Below are 25,703 nucleotides of genomic sequence, written 5' to 3'. Positions count from 1 at the left end.
AAAAAAAAACATAAAAATCCTATTATAGACAAATAATTTACTTTCTTAAAGATTGTATATATTCCTCTCCACGATCATGTTCATGTTATTTATTTGTATCAGGTAACCTTTAATTGTTGGTGTAACATAAAAAAACCTATTTGTTTCCGAATCTTGGGGCCCATAATTTTTTTTCCCGATTTCAGGACTCTATTTTCTGTTTTAATTTTATTCTTTTGGGGTCCAACAGTTACATCTTCTGCTTTGAATAAATGGATGTCTTGTAAGAACCTTTTATCTGGTTCAAAGGAGCGTGGGGATCCGATGCCCAGGACCAGGAGCATTGAAACAGTTAGCACACCGAAGCCTTGATGCAAAAAAATCAATATTTGCATTTTGGATAGAATTAATTTTAAATTTTTAAATATGATTGAAAACTAGCCTCTTTTTTATGGAGAAAAAAAGAAGAAATTACTTAAATATAATATGGTATATTTTAGTAAAATTACAAAAATATAGAAAAATTTAAAAAATCGCCACAAAAAATTATCATTTTTTAAAATATGTTATTATTATTTTAAAAACCGTCACTTACGAATTGTGATTTTTTTATTAAATCATTGATGATTTTTTTTTTATACTTTATCACTTTTTATTTTTTCCATCTATAAACTTTTGTACCTACATCAACAAATTGTCAATGACAATTTTTAAAAATTTTATATTTTCGTAATTTTTTCAAAAACATAATATTTCAGTATATATTATTTTTAATACCACAAAACATAATATTTTATATTTTCATTGTACAGATTTTTGTGTATACGAAACTACAAAGAGAAATTTTATTGTACATATATTTTGTATAAATACTATATAACAAAGAAAAAAGGTAAAAAATGAGATAAAATAATTGATATGATAAAAAATAAAAAATAATATAAAAAATGTTGTATAAATTGAATAATATAAATCAACAAAGAATTATCATAATTGTAAATCATCTATTATTGTACCTTTTAAAGGGTATGGAAGAAAAAAAAATCTTTATTCAGATAGTAAAAGGGGATCACACTCCTTTTAGGCATACCTTTATATACACTTCCTGGAAAGAGATAAAAAAACAAAAAGACACATGATAAATAAAAATTTTGAAAAATACCAAATTATACCAAAAAATCTGTCAAATATATAGTTTTTCGAGGATTTTTTTTTCTTTTCGTTTCTCGGATACAAATTCTCTTCAATGATTTTTTTCACTAGATAATATTTTTTTAAAAATATTTAATTATATATATATTAACATAAATGTAGCTTTTTTTTTAAAAAAAAAGTATCAAATTTTTCACTGGACTAAATGGCGTGAAATTTTGCACTTGGCATGACCACCACCGCATTTATACTATTCTCCCACTGCATCTGACACGTTACAGACAATTTCTGCTCAAACATTTTTCACATTTAAAAGATAAACACTTATTTTCATTTCAAAATTTTTGAAATAGTAAATGTTAATTTTCATGTTAATTTTTTATTTTTATTTTTATTTTTTTAAGTATTTTAGTTTATAGACTCGGCCATTGTTATTTGATAATGATAAAATATTGACATTAAGTTATATATGTGATTGACAAAAATAACGTATATAATATATTTTTATTTTATTTAATTTGTAAGATTGTCACTCGTAAACAATTTAATTCGTGAAATTGTCTTCGACAATCATTTTAATTTTTAATTTTAAAATTTTTTATTTATCAATTTTTTATTTTTTTTTATCAAAAACTACTATCACATTTACATTATTTGATGGAAACAGTCTTAACTTTTATTCTAATACCCTATTAACTTTTATTTGTATGAAAGTATATTATGTTTTTCCTAATTGCTACACTTACTTTTTTTTCATTAAATATTATTATTAGAAAGAAAATCAGTTTATAAATTTATGTTTAGGTACGATGTAAAACATGATATCTTTGTGAATATCAGTTTGATCGGATAAGTGCAATTAATATGAAGAGATTAACGATGTTTGCTAAGACTTTGTTTAAATTTCATGTTGAGGAGAGGATGAAAAGGGAAGAAAGGAGTTAGTGATCACTAACCTTTATTTGAAAGTTAATTAAGTATAAAGGGAAGAGTTAGTTAGAAGAATTTTTTAAACCCTCTTTATGAATTAGTTAGAAGAATTTTTTAAACCTTTTTTATTTTTATATTTTTTGAGTTTCCTAATTTTAGAGGATTTTAGTGACTCTTGTAGTAGAGTTTATCATTTATATTTTTATTTATTAAATTAAATATTTAACATGGTCTAAAGTTAAAATAGAAAGAAAATAAAAAATTAAAAAATATTAGTTTTTAGAGTTAGAATTTTTTTAAAATTATTAAAAATAGATAAAAATATTAATTTTTAGAGAGAAAAATATTTTTTTATATTTTTGAGAAAAAAATATATGAATAAAAAATTATAAAAAGGTAATAATATAATTTACATGTTAACTATTTTGTTACTTTTTTCTCTCAATATTAAATATTAAAACAAGAGAAGAATTTACCTTTCATTTCTCTCCTTTCTCCCACTCTCCTGAACCCTTTGAATCATTTCCTTTCCTCTTTTTTCAAACTCCTAAATAAAGTCTAAGTGTTTAATTAAATGTCGCAAATAAATTTTGTTTTTTAGATTGTTATGATTGTTGGGTATGTCACTATTGAAATGTTATAGAGAAGCTAGTTGATAATATGCTGCAGAAAAACATAACTTTTTTAGAATGTGATGGTGTAAGAGTAGGCCCGTCAGGCCTGAGGGTAGTTTAGAGGTGCGATCGCCTAAGGCTCAAACTTAAAAGAAGACCCAAAGTAAAAATCGCGTTATACTTTCACTTGAAAAAAATTTCAACTCTTACAATTTGCAATTGGAAAAAATAGAAAAACAGAAAAGACTTTTTAATTTCTCGTACCTCACTTGCTGTAAACGTAATTGACTGTTTGACTTCTGTAGACTTAAAACTTTGTTTAATTCCAAAATTTTACTATTCTTAGAATTAAAGCTAATGGAGAATTTTAGTTTTCTCTAAAAAATTAAACAATTATTGAGTTTGTCAAATCTGTAGATTATTATTTAAATGTTTTAATCACTTATAAAATTTTTTTACAGTCCTGGTGACTATATAATCAACTGAAAGATGTTTTTTAAAGTTAAAGTTAATTAAAACCTACTTAAAGTCATAAATGTCATAAGCACCGTTGAATAGTTTCGCAATTTTATCAATTGATAAAGAATTTTTAGAAAATATTGATGTTAATGTTATCATTAATGATTTTGCATCTTAGAATACATATAAAATCCATTTTATATGATTTTTTTTTTGTATTTTTGTAGTTGATTATAACATAAGAGTTGTTTGAATGAAAGAATTTTTTTTTATAATTTTATTAAAAAAAATTATAGCCACTTTTAAAAAACGTATTATTTTAATAAAATTATTAATATATATTTTTATTTTGTTTATTATATTTTATAATTTTTTTAAAGAATCCTAATTTCCTATTTCACATATGGTCCAAAAAAGTTAAGAACGGTCCTGTGTAAGAGTTTGTAAATGCTGTAGATTTGAGTTGTATCAAGGATATTTAATATTATGCTTAAGAATAATGTTATTTCTTTCACTACCATAGTTGATAAGAATAAGAATGCGAAGGCTAGTGATATAATAACTTCATAATTGATGAGTGAGTGTTCATTAGTTTGACATGTGCTTCGATTCAATTGAGTAAATAAGCACAAGATGGAAGTGACTTTGTTATCCATACAGAATGTAAATGACTCAGCAATGATGGTAATTTTCAATAAAAAAAAGAATACATAAAATATTTTAATGATAAAAATTTAAATATTTGTTGTGATAATGTAAGAGACTAAAATATTTAATAAATAACTATTTTAAAGACTAATATAAAATTATAGATATTTTAAAAATTTTAGAAATTAGAATGTTAGGTGTAGTAAAAATTTATCTTAACTACTTAATAGCATAATATTGGTTAGAAATACAAGTTGTCCTATTTTGGTGCAACTGTCCGTCACTGCATGGACCTCAAGGCGTAATGCCAATATTGGTTAGAAGAAGAACCACCTGGAGCATCCTCTTTAATAGCAATATTGGTTAGCTCCATCTTAAAAGATGAAAGAGAGAAAAACTACTGAATAGCACATAATATTAACGTTAAGAATATTTAATAATGTAGGTACCGTATACCCAACAATCACTCGTCAATTCAAAGAATCAAAAACAGTATAGGACCCATCCAGCTAGTAGAAGTCGTTTTTTCTCGGACACTCTCTTTCTTGACTTAGAATTCTCCTTCCAGATCTTCTCCATCCTCATCGCCATCGCTGTGGTCTTCTTCTTTCTTTATCTGTTCTTTTCTTTTTCCATTGGCTTTGGCTTTCACTTTCAAGTCCCCTTTATAAGAACATCTTTTTTATAGTTCGAACTGCTAAACTCAAGAGAGTAGTTGGTGGAAACTTCAACTCTTGAAACCACCATGCTCAAACATCCCAACTCTTCGTTCCTCCTTTCCCTTTTCCTGATCTTCACTGCAATATGCTTTGTAGGTGTGTGTTCTTTTTATTCCTTATCTTTTGTAACGACGTTAGTGTTACCTTTTGGATGGCCTTTCTTTTTCTAAAATTTTCTTTTGATTTTTAAAGTTCAGAAAAAAAAAAAAAGCAACGTTACTTTCTGGGAACTTTCTCCCTGAAACTTCTCGGGAAAGTGGAACTTTGTAGCTTTCCCATTCGGCAAATCGAACGATGAAGGAATTCATGGTTCCCAACATATGAAACTACGAAGAAACAACGTTGTGTTGTATTTTTTTTAACAGCGAACCGTGGAGTTCCTTTCGCTCTCTGAGAACAGAATTACCCTTTATTCAATTTTGAATTTTGATTGTATTTTTAAATTGTTTGAAAATATTATAGTTGATTTAGGTTCATGCGTCTCTCAATCTTCTTACTCTTGCAGATTCACAATCCTTCATCGGCGTCAACTACGGCCAGGTTGCCGACAACCTTCCGCCGCCGGAGGCCACGGCGAAGCTCCTCAAGTCTACGGCCATCGGAAAAGTCCGACTTTACGGCGCTGATCCAGGGATCATCAAGGCCCTGGCGAATTCCGGCATCGGAATAGTCATCGGCGCCGCCAACGGTGACATTCCAAGTCTAGCATCCGATCCCAACTCGGCGACTCAGTGGGTGAACGCGAACGTGTTGCCCTACTACCCTGCCAGCAACATCACTCTGATCACCGTCGGCAACGAGGTCATGACCTCCGGCGACCAGAGCCTCATCTCGCAGCTCCTCCCGGCGATTCAAAATGTCCAAAATGCCCTCAACTCGGTCTCACTCGGTGGCAAGATCAAGGTATCCACGGTGCATTCAATGGCCGTGTTGACTCAGTCGGATCCTCCATCTTCCGGGTTATTCGACCCAGCTCTCCAAAACACCCTTAAACAGTTGCTGGCGTTTCAGAGGGATAACAAATCTCCCTTCACCATCAACCCGTATCCGTTCTTCGCTTACCAGAGCGACCCGAGATCCGAAACACTAGCATTTTGCTTGTTCCAACCGAATTCGGGTCGGGTCGACAAGGGTAACGGGAAGCTTTACAACAACATGTTCGATGCTCAGGTCAGTTACAGTTACCAAATTCTTTTTCGCTTTTTTAATTAATTTTCTTTTATGTCGTAATTTTTTATCTGTTCTCCACGTGCATGCCACGTGTCTAATAATCTTCACTTCTGTCTGAGACTTTAATCACCTGTTCATTTTTCTATTCCTTTTCCCCTGCCTAGTTGCTAAATAAAATAGTTTGTCAATTTTTGAAATATGTACCTAAGCAACATTTGAAATTAATGGGTAAATACTTAACAGCTAACCTATATCCTCCTAACAATATTTTAAATAATGTTTTTTACTATTATATAAAATAAATATTGAATAAAGATATTTAATTATTATTACATTTAAAATATAAAACATATAAAATATTTTCTTTATTTAATAATTAAAAAAATTATAGAAATAAAGAGTAAGAAGATTTACAATTATTCAATTCTTAATTTAGTCTTTAAAAACTTTTTATCTAACTCAATTTATTTATTAAAAGAAATCACTAAATATTTTTTCAAAATTATAAATGTGAAATACTTTAACCTTTTACTTATTAAATAAAGACTAAAGTTATTTTTTAATGTTTAGGAATTAAAATATTTTTTTTGTTAGAGATCATAGTGTTCTTAACATTTTTCCTTTTTGAGAATAATTTGAATTCTCACTCTATTTTACGTGATGATAAAGGGTAATTATTTAGTTATGATGATAAATTAAGATTGGACTTGCAAGTCTTTCTTTTTAAAGTATGTGCCCTTTAACGGGCTGCTAATCTTGTCTTCGCTTTTTACTGTACAACAGTACAGAGGTTGAAAAGTCATACTCGCGCATCTTTTTTATTTTGTATGTTTTCGCTCATTTATTTTTCTGTCTCTCATTATTATAGTGATTACTTTTTATGTCATGGACTGGGCTAAATGTGAGAACCAATAGGTTATTTAACTTTTAAAAAGTAGCATGTGCTCTAAGACTTGTACGAGTTAATAGGTCATTTTACGTAATTTTAGATAAACCTTTAATTAAAATTCTCATGTAAAAATCATGCAACTTTACGTCTTGTATGCGACAATGAATTTGAATCCATAATCAACATAGAAATGTTATGAAACAAAAAAAGACTTGACCCGAAATAATAATATTGAGGGGTCTGTGGGCACACACCAAACTTTTAATAGTTAAAACTTTATTAGGTGCAAAAATTTTTGCTGTTAAACTAATGCAAATGATGCTAATACTCTTGATGAAATTTTAAGCCCTTGCACTTGCATTGATGTTATATTTGGTTGATTGGTGCAGTTTTCCCACCTGATTTTTCTTCCACATTGAGGTTGAATGTTGAGCAGGTTGATGCTGTGCACTCTGCTTTGAGCACTATGGGCTTTCAGGACATCGAGATTGTGGTTGCTGAGACAGGATGGCCCTCTCGTGGAGATAGCAATGAAGTAGGACCCAGTATTGAAAATGCCAAGGCCTATAATGGGAACCTCATTGCACACCTTAGATCATTAGTTGGGACTCCTTTGATGCCTGGAAAATCTGTGGACACATACATATTTGCACTCTATGACGAGGATTTGAAACCTGGACCAGGATCTGAGAGAGCATTTGGTTTGTTTAAAACTGATCTTACTTTGGCATATGATATTGGCCTAGACAAGTCTAGCTCTAGCCAGAAGGTGAAGAAATTGCTGTTCTTTAAGGCGCATGTATATGCATGTTTCTGATATTTTAGAATATTCATGAGAATTTCAAATGATTTTAAGTGTCCTTTGTGTGTCCACAGACTCCACCAACCAAAGCTCCAGTTAGTTCAGGACCTAAAACTGTGACGCAATGGTGCATTCCTAAAGATGGAGTGACTGATTCTCAATTACAGGCAAATATAGATTATGTATGTGGAAGCCAAGGCATAGATTGTGGGGCAATTCAACAAGGAGGTGCTTGTTATGAACCTAACACAATAACATCTCATGCCGCTTTTGCCATGAATCTCTACTACCAGAAGGTTGGTAGAAATCCATGGAACTGTGATTTCTCTCAATCAGCAATTCTTACATCCCAAAATCCAAGTAAGTTTTATTAACACCCCTTTTGTTGTTTTCTTTTTCTTTTTTGAAAGCTGTCTTAATGTTCTAACTATTGATATATACATATGGTGTAGGTTCCTTTCATAAGGTATTATTCTGTTGGCTATCTAACTTGATTTTCCTCCTCTTTGTAGGTTACAATGCTTGCGTTTATCCCACTGGGAGTCCCTAAAAATGGAAGGTTTCAGCTTGTGTCAACTTCAAAATTATTTATATTAGAGTTAAATTAACGAATAAGGCTCTAATATTTTGTCCATTTAATTTACGGCCTTCCAATCATATATAGCTTCAATGAATTGTGTAAATGGATGCCTGTCCCGTTCACTTGTGTATGGTATCTACAATTCTGTGCCCTTTATTCTTATATGTTCCCACTCTCCTATTTATTTAATTAAATGCTGTGGGAACATCTTACCAAATGTGATTGTGGTGGAGTGTTTCATAAGCATGTGGTTGAACTGTAATAATGTTGTGTGTGAAAAAGTTGCTTCAGCCCCTCTCCACTCTTCAGCTTCAGGCCAGTAGTACCTTGGTTCTTTCTTTTGCTGATGATTATTATACATATACACTTACATTTCTTTTTTCTTCTTCTTGTGTAAAGCACTAAATACTTAAATAGTAAATAATGCTATGAACCTCGAAATAATACTTTTGAAAGATTCAAAATTTGACCTAAAAAAATTACGTATACTGTATTAAATGTTTGTACCACAATAATTTTCTATTGTTTCTTACCTAGGTTGGTTATTTAATTTAATATTTTTAACATATCAACAAGAACCTTAAAATGCATCTCTGTGTATACTTTTAGGATACAAGTATATAGAAAAAATAAATAAAAACAATTATATATAATTACATACAATTAATTCTTAATGGTTGAAATAACTGCACTAATTATGATAAAAGGTGGGCTAATTTGGGCCCTCATGACTCTATCCAAACGAGAAAAACAAAAATGATAACCAGAAATAAAAAAGAAACGCAGAAAGGGAATCTTTTGGTGTAGTAGGTGCTATTATTATCTAAATCCAATGGCTGAATTCAGGATTCAGATCCAATCTCTGTGAACAACAGGCATGTTTCAATTTTTAAAATCTTAAAAAGTTCCAAATTTCTGTTTTGTTTTTTTCTTGATTCTATGAGTAGATGCAGATATGTTCATGCTCATGACAAGGACTCAAATATTTGCCTTGGTTGACGTGGGGTTTCTGTGATTTGATGTGTTTCTGCCTCTAGCTTTTATCAATTGGTAAATTAGTATATTATAAGAGTTATTATTGCATAGGAGTTTTTTTAATGTATAGTTAACAATATCTTTGTGTTTTTTGCACGGCGTAAATTTGTATATTTCAGATACTGTGCATAATGTAGTGTAAAAAAATCATTTTATCGAGGGGGTGACTCGTAAGGGCTTGATTCGCTAATAAATATGCTTCTTCACCTCAAAAAGGTATATTCAACCTCAATACTCAATTTAGATTTGTTGTATCTAAGTTAGCATACTTGTTTGTCCCTTCCTACCTTTTTTTTGAAAGGATGTGAAAATTCTCAAGATTTAGGATTCAAAGTCTGATTATCTCGTTCCTTCCTTTTGTACTGCTCCATTGTTTTTTTTGTCTTGGGCTTGTTCCATGTTTTGTACCCGCTGGGCCTGCCTCCCTTGTTGGTTGGGCTTTGAGACATTATTGTTTGATTGAACAGAAAAAAAAGTTAAAAAAATATTAATATTTATATATAAATTAAAATCACTTAATATTATCTTCTGTTGTCGTCCAGCGGTTAGGATGTCTGGCTTTCACCCAGGAGACCCGGGTTCGATTCCCGGCAACGGAAATGCAGCTTTTTTATTTTTGCATTCTGTAATTCGTCTGAGTTACTTGGCTTCAATAAAGAGAAGAGAAATTAGAGCTTCCGTGTTAAATGCAAAGTTTTACTGTCAACAAAGTGCTCAATACGCATGCTCATTGTCCACCATGGGATTTGTCTTTTCTGATGATTAGTGGGTAGATATTGAAAATTATAAAGAAATGGGGATAATTTCGTGGCCTATTAGGAAAGTATGATAAGATATACACTTTTAAGCAATTTCACACAAGGTCAACCCCAAAATGGTAGGTTGAATTTTTTGACATTCGGATGAGACAATGCAATTATAAATAATCCACTTCTCACTTTTTAGTTTATTCTATAGAATTGGAACTATAAAGCTCATGTTGAAGTGGCAAGGCTGCATGTCTATCCTAATTTGTGTTATGGAATTGGAGGTTGGTGAGGAAAGTGTAAAAGGATACACAAGTCAACGACAGAAGTAGCATTCTAACCTCTTGTTCTTTTTTTTCTTACACGGGGCCTAAAGTTGAAACTAAGTTGAACTTAATATTCTTATTTTGTTCCTTCTATTTTTCATCTAATGAAAAACTTGGCGCTGTTTTCATTTACCCTATTAATCAATAGAAACATTATTTAATACTAATAAGTTAATAAGAAGTTACTGACTATTAACTAATCGCACCCCTTGTTACCTAATAACTAAATCATGGACATAATTTTTTAATTAAAAATGATTTTGAAGTGCAAAAAAGGTTATCTTTCACTAACATTGGTATGTTTAATATTAGAGTGTAATGTATGAAATTATATGTTTAAAGTCGAAGACCTAAATTCATTAATATTAATGGTTGTAATTATACATCACGTGAACTATTTAGCATAAAACTGTTTTAGTTTAATTAATAATTTTTAAATTAATTTAATTAAATATCTAATCCTACAAAAGTTGTATAATTTAGATTTCTTTTTATAAAATATTTTATTATGATATAATTTTATTTTTTGTAAATTATTATTTTTAATTTCTTTAACTGACGTGATTTAACTAATTCTTGATACTTAACAATATTATGGACCACATCAGCTAAATAATTAAAAATAATAATTTTTTAGAAAATAAAGATTATTTTCTAACTAATTTTTTTTATAAAAATTAAGTTTAAATTGTATAATTTCATAAAAAAGTAAACATTTAGTTAAATATTTTGAATTTTAATACATAATTAATAAGTAGCTTAAATGTTTTAAAAAATTACTGTATCTATAATAATTTTACTTTAAAAATGCATTCTTTTTAAAAATATTGATAGAATTTATGCTAAAAAAATTGTGGGCGCATAAGAGAGGAGTTGAGGATCCTACGTGGGAAGAGAGACAGAGATGAGAAAAGTGGGGCCGAGAGTACAACATTTGGCAGTTCTGTTTATTATTCATTCAGCAAACGATTCCTTTCCCTGCATTCATCAACAGCAGCGTCACAAGTCAGAACCAACCCTTTCTCTTCTTCTCCTCTGAGAAGAGAGAATCCAAACGCATCTCACAATTCGCCTTTCCCATGATTTTTACCATTTAAATTTCGCTTCTTGCATTCTAAAACCCAACATGTGCTTCACCCTTTCTTCATTGAATTCCCCGTAACGGAGCTGAAATGTCTGTTACGGAGCTGAAGGAGCGTCACTCCGCTGCCACCCTCACTGTCAACGACCTCAGGGACCGCTTAAAGCAAAAGCGTTTTTCTTTGCTTGATACAGATAGTAAAGTTTTTTTCTTTTCATTTTTTTTATTTGTTGGGAAACCATTTATTTGTACGTTGAACTTGTAGCCTCGTGCTAATAATTGGTTTTAGATCTTGCTAACTGAACTCGTTGTTTCATGGGAATTTTTCAGTTGCTGGGTACGCAAGGTCTCAGGGTAGAACACCCCTCAGCTTTGGACCTACGGATCTGGTTTGCTGTAGAACGTTGCAGGGTCATACAGGAAAGGTACCCTTTTTCTTTTCTTTCATTTGTGAATGTTGATAGTGGACATAGCAAGAATCATCATGTTTTCATATACTATTTAGTGATGTGTCCAGAGTTTGTTGTGGATTTCTTCTAACCATCAGGTTTGCAGATTTTATTTTGATTTCATGTTCCTTTCAAATTTGCAGGTGTATTCATTGGACTGGACTTCTGAAAGGAATCAGATTGTTAGTGCATCTCAAGATGGGAGATTAATAGTGTGGAATGCTCTAACTAGGCAGAAAATTCATGCCATAAAGCTGCCTTGTGCATGGGTCATGACTTGTGCTTTCTCACCAACTGGTCACTCTGTTGCATGCGGTGGTCTTGATAGTGTTTGTTCTATCTTCAATCTAAATTCAACTACTGATAAGGATGGGAATCTACCTGTTTCTCGGATGCTTAGTGGACATAAGGGTTATGTTTCCTCTTGTCATTATGTTCCAGATGAAGACACTCATTTGATTACTGGTTCTGGTGATCAGACGTGTGTATTATGGGATATTACCACTGGCCTTAAAACATCTGTCTTTGGAGGGGAATTTCAGTCTGGACATACTGCAGATGTACTTAGGTATGACAATTGTTTGTTGAATCAATTTGAACCAATATTTGTCGTTTAGGTGAATTATTATCTCCTCCTTTGTATTTTGAGTTTACTATGCCTGATGTCTACCTTCCATCTGTTATGAAAATCTACAAAAAGAGCACTCCTGTGTCTTCACAAAAAACTTAACAACTAACTCCAAAATACTGGCAAGACCAGCAGATTTGTCAGATCATGAATGTTTTATGGTCAAATATGATTCCTACCACTTTTCAATCTTGCGGTTGAGAAAAAGAGCACATTCATTTGGCAGTGCAGCAGATTTGAATGTTCTTGGCATCCAGTCATTTGTTTCTTCCCTACACTCATGATAATGTCTTAGTTATAGAATCTGTTAGGCATAGTAGTGTAATTGATCCTCTCGAACAAACTAACTACTGTAACTATCCCGAACTAATTTCCCTCCCCTTCTGCCCTAACTCTTGACAGGCTGTGCAAGAGATGCAAAATAAAAGGGAGGCAAGAATAACTTACTCTTGTTGCTTTGGATTTGTTGAATAAATTGACCCAAAAATAATGACCAGTTTAGCTTCAAAATGAAAAGCATCTGCATAAGTTTAATTTCTTTTTTAACACATGTTGATGAGTTATGAAATCTTGTTGGTGTCAATGTACTGGTTAAATGCGACATTTCTTTTCAATATTACTCCCTCCGATCCTTTTTATAAGGAACAAAATAAAGTATTTTCTTGGTTCTAATTATAAAAAATATACGGTAGATTTAAGATGTCTTAATTGGGAATTTCTTTTTATACCTTTTTTTATTAGTGTCATTAAATATACAAGCCATTAACCACACTATTTAATATCATGAATATTTTTAGAATAAAATTTATATTTATGAAAAATATATATATATTTTTTTTGTCTCAGTGATTTAGTCTTTTATTTCTTATAAAAAAAACTAAAAGGAGTATTTGTTAGTGTTAAATCCTTTTTGAGAAATATAATATTGCTTTATCTTTTCTCAGCATCTCCATTAATGGATCCAACTCAAGACTGTTCGCATCTGGTTCTTGTGATGCAACTGCTCGATTGTGGGATACTCGTGTGGCAAGTCGAGCTGTGCGGACATTTCATGGGCATGAGGGAGATGTTAATGCAGTCAAATTCTTTCCAGATGGAAATAGATTTGGAACCGGCTCAGATGATGGAACTTGCAGATTGTTTGACATTAGGACTGGACACCAACTTCAAGTGTATTATCAGCAGCACAGTGACAATGACATCCCACCTGTGACTTCCATTGCATTCTCTGTTTCAGGAAGACTTCTTTTTGCTGGATACACCAATGGAGATTGCTATGTTTGGGACACCTTATTGGCAAAGGTACCTGGTGCGCTGGTGAAATATACAGCAACCTTAGGGGGCTTTCTTTCTGGTCACACTACAATTGAGACCAGTTTAGTTTTTTAACAGAACACGTGTTTGCTTCTTTGCAGGTTGTCTTGAATTTAGGATCTCTCCAAGACTCCCATGAGGACAGGATCAGCTGTTTAGGTTTGTCAACTGATGGAAGTGCCTTGTGTACAGGAAGCTGGGACACAAACTTAAAGGTGAGCATGCATTTTGGCCTTGTTGAACAGCTTTTACGTTAATGATACACAGTTGGGTTACCACTTTTGAAATTAGCTTCTATTTGTGGTTGATATTTGTGTTGTACTCTTGTTTTATTAGCCACTAGATTAGAGGATGAAAAACATTAGAGTAACTGAATTTATATGCTTCCATTCTTCTACTGTTTAAAATTTAAATATATAGGAATTATCCCCCACCTATTCTTCCCTAAGAAAAAGCAACATGTTGACAGATGCTTAAGGGCTTGCCGGAATTTAACGAGCAGTTGGTATTTCAAAACATGATTCGTTTATGAATGTAAAGGACCTGAGTTTATATAGATTTTAATATGTTCATAGATATAATACTTTGTGAGGCGCAGGTATAAACCTCACTTGGGTGACCATCCGATGCGGTATTTTCTGGATATCATCTATCACTTAGAAGAGCTTCGTTTAATTTCATATTAATTGTAAAAGTGGTTGTGGAATGGAGATAGCTCTTGTTCATGTGCTAACTACTTTCCTCTTGCAGATATGGGCATTTGGAGGGCATAGGAGGACTACTTAAGCCATTTAAGGGCTACTAAAACGATACTTCGCAGGGCGTTGTGGTTGATCACAATCCAGCAGTGATGATCAAATTGGAGACTAAAAGCATGGAATGCAAAGGTTATATAGCTCTTCAGCCTTGCAACTAGTGCAGCGAGTATGTTTATCCTAATGTCTGTTTGTCCATGTGTGTGATCTAGTACTCTTTCCATTGTACTAACCGCTTCGGTAACTATACCTTGAACCAAAATGAAGGACTTGTTTTCCACTCTCTTGAGCGTAGCACACTATACCAATCCTTTTTAACTGTCACAATTTTGTACTGCTTAAAAGAACTACCTTGCATTTATTAAATTTTACGGCAAAAAATGAAGTGACTCAAAAGTGTCCGAAACTATATAAAATAAAATTATTTTTATTAACATTTCAACAAAAGGTATAACATGATGGATTTTACACGAAATATCCATACACAAGCTGTTACTTAAAACTTCAATGAGAATTTCTTGCCGTGGGTTTTACCATAATTTGTGCTACATAGAAGGGAATAAAAAAATCACTCAACTTTCTCTTAAACACAATAAGGTAGCCGACTTTAGTGAAGATAAAATTAGTTGTTGATGGTGTTCCTCTAAAACACCCATTTTAATGGAAGTTGAGTCAGTGACCGCCATAGATGTTTTTTCTTTCTTGGTTCTGTAAAACCATAATTCAGAGAGCTACGAGGGTAACCTCACTTCAATTATGAGCCTTACCTAGTCTGGTGATTCTATGTGGGTGCTATTGTTGAATGCGGCCATTAGAGCTTTCTCAAACCCCGCTTCTGCCGTGCCCAGTATTCTGTATGCATCTTATTTTCATTTTATTTGAGTGTAATAATTACTCAGGTTCAACTTGAGATATATTCAAGTGTATACATTGTAATATGCATTGAATAGTCTGACTACTTTTTGAGTCCTTTTTTCGCCGCTTAAGTATGTCAAAAAAAGGAAAGGACTTTAAGGTCATTGTAGTGAAAGCAGCTTTTACGGGCAGCACATCTACATCACTGAACCACAGTGCATCTCAATCATGATACTAAAAAACGTAGATTTCAAGCACTAAAAGAAGGATCCTTTGCACTAAACAATTGATGTTTTAACAAATATCCAAATCAATGAGAATAACAAATGGCAAATCCCCAAAATTCGCATTACAGTTGCTACAAAGAAATGAAGTATAATCATGACACCCAACGAGATACTTGTCAGTATCGTTCCTAGTCTATCAAGCATGCAATGAGTGACCGATAAATTGCATATACTAAGCCCAAGCGTTAAGGTTTCGCAATTCTTTACACACGCCTATGTGGCTGCTTACACCAATCTCACTAACAAAAAGGGAGGCCGAGATCCTGACTTAAGTGAACTAGCCGCTTGCCACAATCTCATGAATGGTATCGCTGACAGTTTCATCCTCAGATCTGACGGCCAGTTTCATCGCAACATCCTTTGGGCCATCAAGTCCAAAAGACAACCGCACAAGCACCTTCACATTTCCTATGAATATACCTGACAATAAGCACGTGTGTGACCGTGAATTGGGTGGGACTACCTCGGTGCCCTGCAAATAGTGAACAATAAAATTATGAAAAAGAATATATCAACCTCCCAGAAGATAGTGAATAACTAATGAACAACCCTGATAAAAGATGCTCCATTCTTTGCATCGGAAAAAATATTAGATGTGTGAAGTTAGAGATATCTTGCTCAGTGGCATGGTTACAAGCCAAACGTCTCATAATGGCAGACATTTACCACAGCAGCAACTGACATCAGAGGCTTACCTCACAAGGCTGCATGCCAAGTAGATTGATGACGGTATTTACAGCTTCAGCCAAGCTCTCCCTTGGACCTAGACCATACTCATCCACTCGTTCATAGTCAGGACCCATGCTTTCCCACGCACTCCTGAAATTAGACACCCCCACTTTCAATATGTAATCTGCCGCAACAACCTCCAAATCCTCCAGCTGGTATTCATCTTCAACACCATCATCTTCTGCCTCACCAGTGGTTGGGTCAACCTGTTCAATATCCAATGTATGAAGCAGGGATGAGATTTCCAGAAAATATCATAGGTTTTATTTTCGATACACTCCCTGCTGGAGAAAAAAAAAAAGCTTCATGCTTGTAACATGCACATCACAATATATATATTGGGGGTCTAGGACAACAAAAAAAAACATAAGACTTTGCTGCAAGGATAAAAAGGGGCAAGTACCTCTTTAACAATAAATTTCAGAATGTTAGAAAATTTTCCAGCAGTTGGCAATCCCTCAGGCTTCTCAAATGCCACAAAAGTCTGCCCAGGTGAGTCGTAAGGAAGAGATCTGAGAGGCTTTGAGAACACCTCAGAAAATTCTTCTGCTTCTGAAGCATCCACAATTACAATAACCTGGAATTGAGGGAAAAAATTATACAGAAGACATGGAGTAGCATTATTGTATGAAATTGTAAAGTATCTATATTAGTCATTACATCTTCCAATAATTGTTCTGGTATTGTGTTTGTGCAGTTGTACTGAAATACAACATGCCTATCAAAAACGTGTTTAACAACATTAACTGCATATTCTGTCTCCGCTTCAGTAAGCTCCACAGGTGCAGAGGACTGGTAAGAAATATAACATCAGAATACATATTGCATTAGACATAAAGAGAGTAAATATAAAATTATAGAAGGTGAAAGAAGGATTGAGTAAAATAACCTTAAAAAGCTTCCCAAAGTTTGCAAACTCAGGAATGGATAGAAGCAGCCTTTCATATGCATCGGCAGTAGATGGGGGGCCACTAGGAGGAGCACCCAAACCAGTTGGTTTTTTGCCAGGGGCTTTCTTCTCTGCAAGAGGCTGAGACTTGACCTCCTTGGGCACTGAATTAATGTCAAAAGCCTCTTCTGAAGGCTCCTGCATTCACATTAAAATCATGAGATATTACCCAAGACCTTAACTAATGAAATGAAAGGAAAATGGAGAGGACTAACATAGTTTTTCAAACTAGTTTCCAGATTGACAAGTGGAACATCAAGTGACCCAAAGAGGAAGTCCTTCACATCTTTATCAGTCTCAATGACTGAACCATCACCTCCAAGTGTGTTCAGATAAAGTGTTGCTCTATCACGAACCTGCATACAAGAAATAAAAATCATCCAAATGTAAATCAAATCAACAACAGGTCTAGACACCTGCAGAGCTGGAAATTGTATTATCACATAAACCATGGAATTATAGAGATGCTGTTGTAAGATACAACAGAGAAATTCACCTCATCATCACTGTCAAAAACACACCGCCTTAGCAGAACAAATATGCGGGGCTGAAAAAAGAGTAATTATGAGGTTTTAAATAAACTGAAAATATCACACCCAAAGAAATAAAAAATCTAATAGATATATACTAGAGAAAATAATTAATACACAAAGGCGAGTAACACCTTTAATGCATCAACTGCAGCACCAAACTTTGCCAGAGTGCTCACAGCACTTGCCCTAACGGTAGCATTCTCAAGATGCACTCTGTTATAAATATAACGAATATATTTGCTGGGGTCTGATGTTTTCGGTCCTTCAACTCCCAGGAAGTGCAGTATCTAAGGTACACAGGAAAATTAACAACAAAGATAGAGATCCAAAACCACACACAGTAAATGACACAAACACAACCAAAATTACTACCTGTGTGGACAAATAAGTGAATTCACAATCTTCAATGAACTCACAAAGATGAAGCAACCCACTTTCCTTGGCATCGGGGATATCTCTAATAAGAATCACAATTGAATCTACAATTGCTTTCTTGTATTCAAAGCCACCTTCTTCCCTAAGAATGTTACTCAGGAAATTCATCCTGAAAATAATAACAGGGCAGAAAGCAGTGTTTAGATAATTTATCTAGGAAAAGTATTCAAATGAAAGATGTAGTATCTGGGGGAATGAAACCTATAGAATGACATATACTCACAGAGATCTATATTTTAAAGGGAATTTCAAGCACAATGATCTTATTGCTTCAACAACAACAATTTTGAACTCATCAGCAATATCAGACATGAAATTTGTAATCTGCTTCATAAGACGGTCCACACTTGATTCATTTCCTGTCTTCAAAAGAGTTGTAATAGCAAGTGTAGCAATGCTTCTGTTCTGGTCAGAGATTAAACTTTCCATATCAATGTTGCAGTTAGTGACTGCCATTGGATGTGTCATTGCCACCTGCAACATTCAAAGCCACACTCAACAAATATTAATAGAAATAACTATCAAGTTTGACACATAACTTATGACAAAAGCTACAATACCATATTTAGGAGCATGAAATTTTTTATGATTTTCTATCAACACCCCCAAAATGATAGCAGGCAAAAAAGCAAAATGCGCACTCCAGAAGAGTGAGGATTATCATACATCCTTTTCCAAATACTATCAAAATATAAATAGTATCTCTACTGAAATCTAAGTAATTAAAGAACATTAACCTTATTTAAGGTGCGGACAGCAGCAAATCTCAAGACTGGCTTAGAAGAACTTAAGAAGAGCTGAAGAACAGTAATTGCCGGGGTTAATTCTCGGGTAGTTACACCATTGAGCTCTGTAATTGCCTTGGCAGCTTCAAAAATTACCATCTCTGACTTGTGACGAAGGCAACTCTCAAGATAATCATAGAAGGGGCGTTCCCCTGGTTGTGTATTATTTCCTGACTCACGAATAACCTGCAGATATTGTACTATATAAAGACTGCAAATATTATCATCCCAGGGACAGCTATTTTAGAAAAGGAAAACACACCTGACTTGTATAACGAATCAAAAGGCATTGGGCCAAAGGAGAGCGCACATTTCCCCTGGTCAAGCTGGTAACCAGCTTGCTAACAGCTAGTCGATCATTCTGCCGTATCTGCAATGTTGTAAGCCACTGTGCATCAATACTCCATTTAAAAATCTGTTTGTTTTCTATGATAATATGTTAAGATCCAATTGCAAGATCCATGACTTGAGTCCCACATTGGAAGTATGGGATTCTAACATGGGGTTCATAAGGTCTTGGGCTCTCTCACTACAATAGCTAGCTTTTGTGGTGTTGTTCTCCCAATGTTCTTATCAATTGGTATCAGTGGTGGGATGTTAAGATCCAATTGCAATGTATGGGACTTGAGTCCTACATTGGAAGTATGGGATTTTAATGTGGGGTTTATAAGGCCTTGGTCTCTCCCACTACAATAGCTAGCTTTTGTGGTGTAATTCTCCCAAGGTTCCTATCCTAATAAAAGTAGGATCCTCATATGGCAAAATCAAAATTATGTGATGTAGAATTTCCATCATTGTCATGCTTAAATAGTAACTCCAAAAGACCATTATATACAATCAATGTAGACAAATTTCTACTTACTTACCACAAGAGGTTGAAAGCATAAAACAACCTTGGCAAAATTCAGCAAAACAATTGATATTCATTCTTCACAACTTTTCATGGTGCTATATAATGCAGGCACTTGTAAATTGCTGCTATAGTTGAAGCTAAGAGTATGAATAGGAGTGCACTACAAGTTTCAGTCACAAAAGACGGCATATACCATAAGATGGACAAGAAACCAAGAAATCAAATATCAACTTCTGTAGCTGTATTTCAAGTTCTGCTTTCTTTCGTATAGGTAAAATCAGCTACTTAATAAGTTTATACAGAAGTCAAATCCCTTAAATAAAAATTTATTTTATTGGTGAATCAGTGGAAAGGTTTTGTCATGAACCAATCATTCCAAAAGCTTAAGATGTTAGGTGACGGCACATGAATGGTTTTTATATCTAACACACTCCTTTACACAAGAGTTTTTTGGGCTCAAATTATGGACAGTGCACAATTCCATCTATCCTATGCTAGAATTGAACTTATAGAAAAGTGGTGGTAATAAAGATCAAACTCCAGAACATTTGGTTAGAAAGATTCTGATACCATGATAAGAACCTAGCCAACTATCACAAAAGCTTAAGTAGTTAAGTCAAGGCATATGAAGAGTTTTTACATCTAACAGGTTTAAAAGGAAATAATGAAAGACTAGCTCATACTGAATATTTAATGAATTTCAATTGTGATAAACCAAAAAATTGACCAAGCATTAAAGTGCTCTTGCTACAGATCACAATGAAAGATGAATTATATTGAGGCACTGAATTAGAAATGATCTAGAAGAATGACAGAGTTTTGCTTTTTCAGAATTTGATTTAATAGAAACCTTACATTATCAGACCATTCATGAAGCATACCTGATGCAGCAGAGCCAGCGCATGAAATTGTACAAGAGCTGCCCTTGATTGAACAGCTTCCTGAACCTCATTGCTCCACCTTTTTACAATCTCAGGATTTGTCTGATAAGGGGAACATAAAATAAGCAAGGAACATAAATGGAATGTAGAGATAGGAAGAATCACAAATATTTTCTAAAATTACCTGGAGTAGATGAATGCCACTAACAAGGGCCGCACTTGCAACAACTGGATTCTTATCAACAATTGCCTGTTTTAAATACCGCTCGATCTGGGTAAGGAGAGTTCCGTCCGTGATACGACAAAGCACACGAATGGCATTTGCCCTATACATATCAGTCTTACTATTCATGTCCTTCATGAGAGAGCTTGTGACAATAATAACCTTTTGAAAAAGACAAAAGAGATACAACAGTAAGAATTTCAGTTTGTAATATACATACCATATACATGAATCTGATTAGTAATATAAATTGTATGAGAATTTGTAATTGTAACCTCATCTGCAGAGGGGGAGAGTTCTTTTATCATCAGGTAGACCATTCTCCTTAACCCAAGATCTCGAGACTGGAAAAGCTTAGTCACAGCAAAGAAAACTTCCGTGGCTTCGATCTATGAAATTGCAACAAGAACAAATTTAATGATAAAGGATTAACAACGACTCTAACATAATTCTACAAAGCCAATTTAAAAACAAGCAAGAATCCTTAAGAAATAAAATGACAAAAGTGAAACCTCTTGACCTTTGTAAATGTCTCTCCCTGATTCAGTAGGTACAAAAGTTTTGTGATAACCTGGAAAAAAGATAACAAACATGTGCAACGTCAAATTCAACCATGGAATAACAAAACGAAAACAAAAGATAAATAAATAAAAACCTGCGAACATCTCCTAGCATCTAGTTGCGGGTCATTAAAAACCCTGGCCTCCTGAAGAACAGCTCCCTTTTCAATCCCCAAAAAGGGAGAATACTCAGCTGTTAAACAACCAAAAGAATCCGAATTAATCAAAGAATATGAGAACTATTCAAACAAGCCAACAATTGCACATAATTAGTGATCTGCATTGAAATTCCAACTTAAATGGCTAGATCAATTCAAGTTTCTTAAACGAAGAGGAACCGGAATCAGATCAGAGGAGAGGCAAGTCGGAGTTCAAATCCAATCCAAGTATTGTGATGTATGCGAAGCCTAGCGCATTCGCAATTGGAAATGGAAATTAAAATTGGATCTGGAAGCGAGAGAGAGTGATCCAGCAGTGGGAAGAAAGGGTGAACGAGAGAGAAGATCGAATTGCGAAAGAGAAGAGCAGAAAAGTGGTGAAGAAGGAATCACCTTCGTCGTCGCGGTCATCGTCCTTCTTCACGAGTGGCTGAGCCATGGGAGGAGGAGGTGAATCTCTGAGATCTGAAAGGTATGCAATATCGAGAGTTGAGGTGCCTCTGCGATGCGAGTGCACCACTCAAGTTAGTTTAAAAACGAAGAAAAAGAAGAAGAAAAATGCGAAACGGAGGAGAAAAGAGGGCTTTGTAGTTGTACTCTCAGATTGGGTTGGGTGGACACTACCGCTGTCTATTACCGTGTTACCGTCAGCTCTATACATATTATGCCTTAAAACTAATTAACACTTTTATTGATTAAACATTTAAAAACATTGTAATATAATTTTTTTTTATGAGTGTCTTAAAAGTACATACGATTAAAAAAATTATTATCTTTAACAAAATATTTTTTATTTTTTAAAGGATATGAATATCAAGTATCTTTAAGATTCAAGTTAAGTAATTAATTAATTAAAATATTTTACAAAAAAATTATTACAAAGCATTAATAATATTAAATGTTTTCCACTTTTTATAAATAAGTATTTAAATTTGTTTTATCTTTATAAATCCAACTTGTTATTTTTTAAATAAATATTCATAAAGTTTGTTATACAATATTTTAATTAAAAAAATTATTGAGTGGTGTACCTTTAAAAGTCACTTCAACATTTAGTTAGTATTTATATCAATGGAGTAATAATAGAAAAAAAAATTATAAACTTGTTTATTGTTAAATTTTACAATTAGCTAAACAAATAAATTCAAATGAGTAATTTAAAATTTTAATTTTAGATCTCTTTTAAGTTTTTTAAGTATATTTTTAACATGCAAATGTCGTAGAAAAACATAAATTTAAAATACACAAAATACAAGAAGAATAAAGATATAATAAAGATAAAATGAAAAATATTTGTAGAAACAAACTCAATTAGAATTAGATTATTGAACATAAACATACAACTTTCACGATCAATATCACAACTAGTTGATTTTCTGGTTGCCGGTCTAGCAGAGTGTAGAACTTTTGTCTTTTAAAGATTTTGAGTATAATAGTTTTTGTGTAAAAGTCATAAACCCTAAATTTATGAAAATAATGTTATTTATAGTAAATTTTTCTAACTGCTTATTTTTTTTCACATGAGCTCCTCCTAACTTCTTTTTGTATGTATGTAATTGTCATTTTTATTGTTTATGATCTTCTTCACATGTCTTGATCTTTTGTCGGTGTCAACCATTGATAACTGTTAATAACCGCTCCTAAAAGACTTTTGACTTATTTTTTGAGATATTTTTCTATTTTTTATATCTCTATCTGATTTCTTTGACTTGAAATATTTCAACTTTCTTTTGAAATACATTACCTTTTCAATCAGTTTTCATAAAATTGTGTCGAAATAATTAGGGCATGTTTGTTCACTCCTTTTAAATATAGTTTTCTGTTCTTAAAAAATAAAAAACATAAAAACTTGTTGTTAATTTAAGTTTTAAAAATAATTTTTTATTTTCAAATTTTAAAACTAAAAACCAGAATATTTCATAGGGTGTTTTTGTTTTTACTTTTTCATTTATCTCCCTAAAACTTGAAAAATAAGAAGGATTTTATTTTCATTAATGGCATTTTTGTAAATTAAGGAAAAAAAGCAAATGGTGATAATGTTGGATTTAAGATTCTTATGGCACCTCACATGTTGGGTTTAGGTTTCTTAAGACACCTCACATAAATCATCTCAAGAGAATGTGAAAGAATCACACATTATAGTATAAGTTTAATAAGTACTCAAATTTTTTTCTTTTCTCATCTTAATTTTTTTTCAACGTTATTGATTTTGATTTGAAATTAGATTCTTACTCACAACAACTACCAACACATCTTATATTTTTTTTCTTACTTAAATATCAAAATATATTCAAGTAAATTAAAAAAAATACTAAAACTAAATGTAAAAAAATAATATATATATATATATATATATATAATACTAAATTAAAAAAAGTAAATAAAACCAAACTTATTTTCTATTTTAGTTTTTAAAACTTGTTTCCAAAAATAAATTTATCAAACAAGTTTTCTTTTTTCTTTTATCTTAAAAATAATTTTAAAAATTGAACTATCAAATAAGTTTTATTTTTATTTTCTTCTTAAAAATAGTTTTATACAATTGTTTTGAAGTATAATTTTTTAAAAACTAAAAATCACTCAACTTTTGCTTGGTGAGGAGAGGAGAAAGTGTTTATTGTGCCTCTACTAGAGTTTCCCTTGCATGCGCAATGACTCAGCGCCTCAATAATAGTTTCTTTCTAAGAAATAGACAAGGATCTATTGGACCTAGGATGGAAAGATTGGAGGCAAAGAAACATTCTTCAAAAGAAGAAGACCTGATGATTAGGAGCAAGAAGAAGGGGGTGGTGGATCTTGATAGTCCTAAGGTGGATATGCAAGGAGCTAGTCAAGAAGGTTTTCAAGGCAACCACGGTATCCAAGTACTTTCTAACCATACTCATTATGGTATTGAGTCTTATAAAGATAAAGTCTTGACCTCAAAAGACTTATATCTGGTCTTTTTGAATGACGAGATTATTAAATTTGTTGTAGAGGATTTTAATATTTTGTCAGATTCTAGGGAGTTTGATATTACAACAAAAATATAACTTAAAAGTTTTTGTCCTTACCTAAAAATCGCTCTAAAAGATTATGAGGCATGTGTTCACCATGGAAGTCCATATTAATAGTAAAACTATTAGGTAAATTAGTAAGCTTCAATTACTTGAACAAAAAATTAGGTCATATTTGGAAGAGAAATGGTTTCTCAAAAATCTAAGACTTAAATAATAAGTTCTTTTTAGTTAAATTTGAAAATATAAATGATTATAAGCATGCCTTTTTCAAGGGACTTGGATTATTCTTAAGCACTACTTGTTAGTCTAATGATGGCTTAAGGAAAATAGCAGCTTGGGTGAAAATCTCAAGGGGTGTTTGGTATTCAGAATCTTTTAACTTTCTCAAGAATATTACTTAAAAAGTTTTCTTACTCATGTTTGGTATAAAATACAAAAAAATAAAAATAAAAATTCTCGGGAATGTGAGATTTTCTAAAAACTTAAATTGTGAAAAAATTAAAATTTTTATTTTCCTACCTCAATAGGTGGGTATCCTCAACTTACCCAAGAATCTAAATGCCCTAATTTATCATATTTCAATTTACCAATTCCAAATCATTTTTACACACTCTTTCTTCTCTACTTTACTGGTCTCTCTCATGCTCTCTCCTCCATAGTTGCTCTGCTCCTACTTTTTAATAAACATGTGCTCTTATTTTTGTTCATTTCTTTCTCTCAATTGCCATTATTTGCCTGCTCTGCTTCTTCTTTATTTTTTTGTTGTTGTTTCACCTGTTGTAGTTAAAATCAAGTGATAGGCCTCTTCCTATGTCCAACGTCTAGCTTGAGCGTGTTAACTGTAAAATTTGTGACTTGTGAGAAATCAAATTAAAATACATCTAGTCATGGTTTACTTCTCTCATTGGATTCTGTTTCATTTGTATCAAATGTTGAGTTCATAATCAAAATTCATAATAGTTGCTTCATTGCTTTTCTTTCTTTCTTTTTTCCATTTTGGTTTACGTTGTTGTTTGTGGTTCGTGTCATTTTTTTTTTCTCATCATTATCTTTTGCTTATAGTTTTATGTGTATTTTCCATAATCTTTCTTTTGTTTTTTTTTTTTTTGTGTTTCTTTTGCCTAGGGTTGTTTTTCCTTATTTTAATTTTTTTATAATTATTTGTTTCCTATGGTTGTTC

At 32.6% G+C, this 25,703-nt stretch overlaps 3 protein-coding genes and 1 non-coding gene across 6 annotated transcripts; 3 read left to right on the top strand and 1 right to left on the bottom strand.

Moving 5' to 3' along the window:
* The first annotated feature begins 4,316 nt into the window (after window positions 1-4,316).
* On the top strand, window positions 4,317-8,060 carry LOC113865291 (glucan endo-1,3-beta-glucosidase 7-like). The gene is made up of 5 exons (XM_027499747.1): window positions 4,317-4,597; window positions 5,007-5,671; window positions 6,997-7,329; window positions 7,437-7,722; window positions 7,875-8,060. Exons 1-5 carry the CDS (start codon window positions 4,528-4,530, stop codon window positions 7,910-7,912), a joined length of 1,392 nt encoding a protein of 463 aa, XP_027355548.1. The 5' UTR covers window positions 4,317-4,527; the 3' UTR covers window positions 7,913-8,060.
* Window positions 8,061-9,504: 1,444 nt separating this feature from the next.
* Window positions 9,505-9,576, top strand: TRNAE-UUC. Its single transcript has one exon. It is a non-coding gene; the product is annotated as a tRNA-Glu (tRNA).
* A 1,417-nt stretch (window positions 9,577-10,993) lies between these two features.
* On the top strand, window positions 10,994-14,653 carry LOC113864875 (guanine nucleotide-binding protein subunit beta-2-like). The gene is made up of 6 exons (XM_027499069.1): window positions 10,994-11,327; window positions 11,461-11,555; window positions 11,723-12,147; window positions 13,152-13,509; window positions 13,623-13,736; window positions 14,272-14,653. The coding sequence occupies exons 1-6, from the start codon at window positions 11,222-11,224 to the stop codon at window positions 14,305-14,307; spliced, it is 1,134 nt and encodes a 377-aa protein (XP_027354870.1). The 5' UTR covers window positions 10,994-11,221; the 3' UTR covers window positions 14,308-14,653.
* Window positions 14,654-15,383: 730 nt separating this feature from the next.
* On the bottom strand, window positions 15,384-22,159 carry LOC113865724 (coatomer subunit gamma). 3 transcript variants are annotated; one of them, XM_027500450.1, is made up of 19 exons: window positions 22,122-22,158; window positions 21,918-22,024; window positions 21,462-21,559; window positions 21,327-21,377; window positions 21,082-21,195; window positions 20,768-20,968; window positions 20,584-20,685; window positions 19,112-19,219; window positions 18,802-19,035; window positions 18,288-18,538; window positions 18,002-18,173; window positions 17,761-17,916; window positions 17,593-17,643; window positions 17,312-17,452; window positions 17,037-17,234; window positions 16,808-16,939; window positions 16,551-16,724; window positions 16,114-16,353; window positions 15,384-15,890 (listed from the first exon to the last, which is right to left on the bottom strand). In XM_027500450.1, exons 2-19 carry the CDS (start codon window positions 21,961-21,963, stop codon window positions 15,696-15,698), a joined length of 2,664 nt encoding a protein of 887 aa, XP_027356251.1. In that variant the 5' UTR covers window positions 21,964-22,024; window positions 22,122-22,158; the 3' UTR covers window positions 15,384-15,695. The 3 variants fall into 3 exon arrangements, 2 of the variants coding, with proteins under 2 accessions (XP_027356251.1, XP_027356250.1); XM_027500449.1 differs by having other exon boundaries at window positions 15,385-15,890; window positions 21,918-22,159; XR_003505007.1 differs by having other exon boundaries at window positions 15,385-15,890; window positions 16,114-16,428; window positions 16,551-16,939; window positions 21,918-22,158.
* Window positions 22,160-25,703: the final 3,544 nt, after the last annotated feature.

The sequence above is a fragment of the Abrus precatorius genome, unplaced genomic scaffold, assembly GCF_003935025.1.
Source record: "Abrus precatorius isolate BTA unplaced genomic scaffold, Abrus_2018 Scaffold4, whole genome shotgun sequence".
Classification (NCBI taxonomy): domain Eukaryota; kingdom Viridiplantae; phylum Streptophyta; class Magnoliopsida; order Fabales; family Fabaceae; genus Abrus; species Abrus precatorius.
The sequence above is the reverse complement of the archived record's forward strand: the minus strand, read 5'-3'. Positions and strand labels throughout refer to the sequence as shown.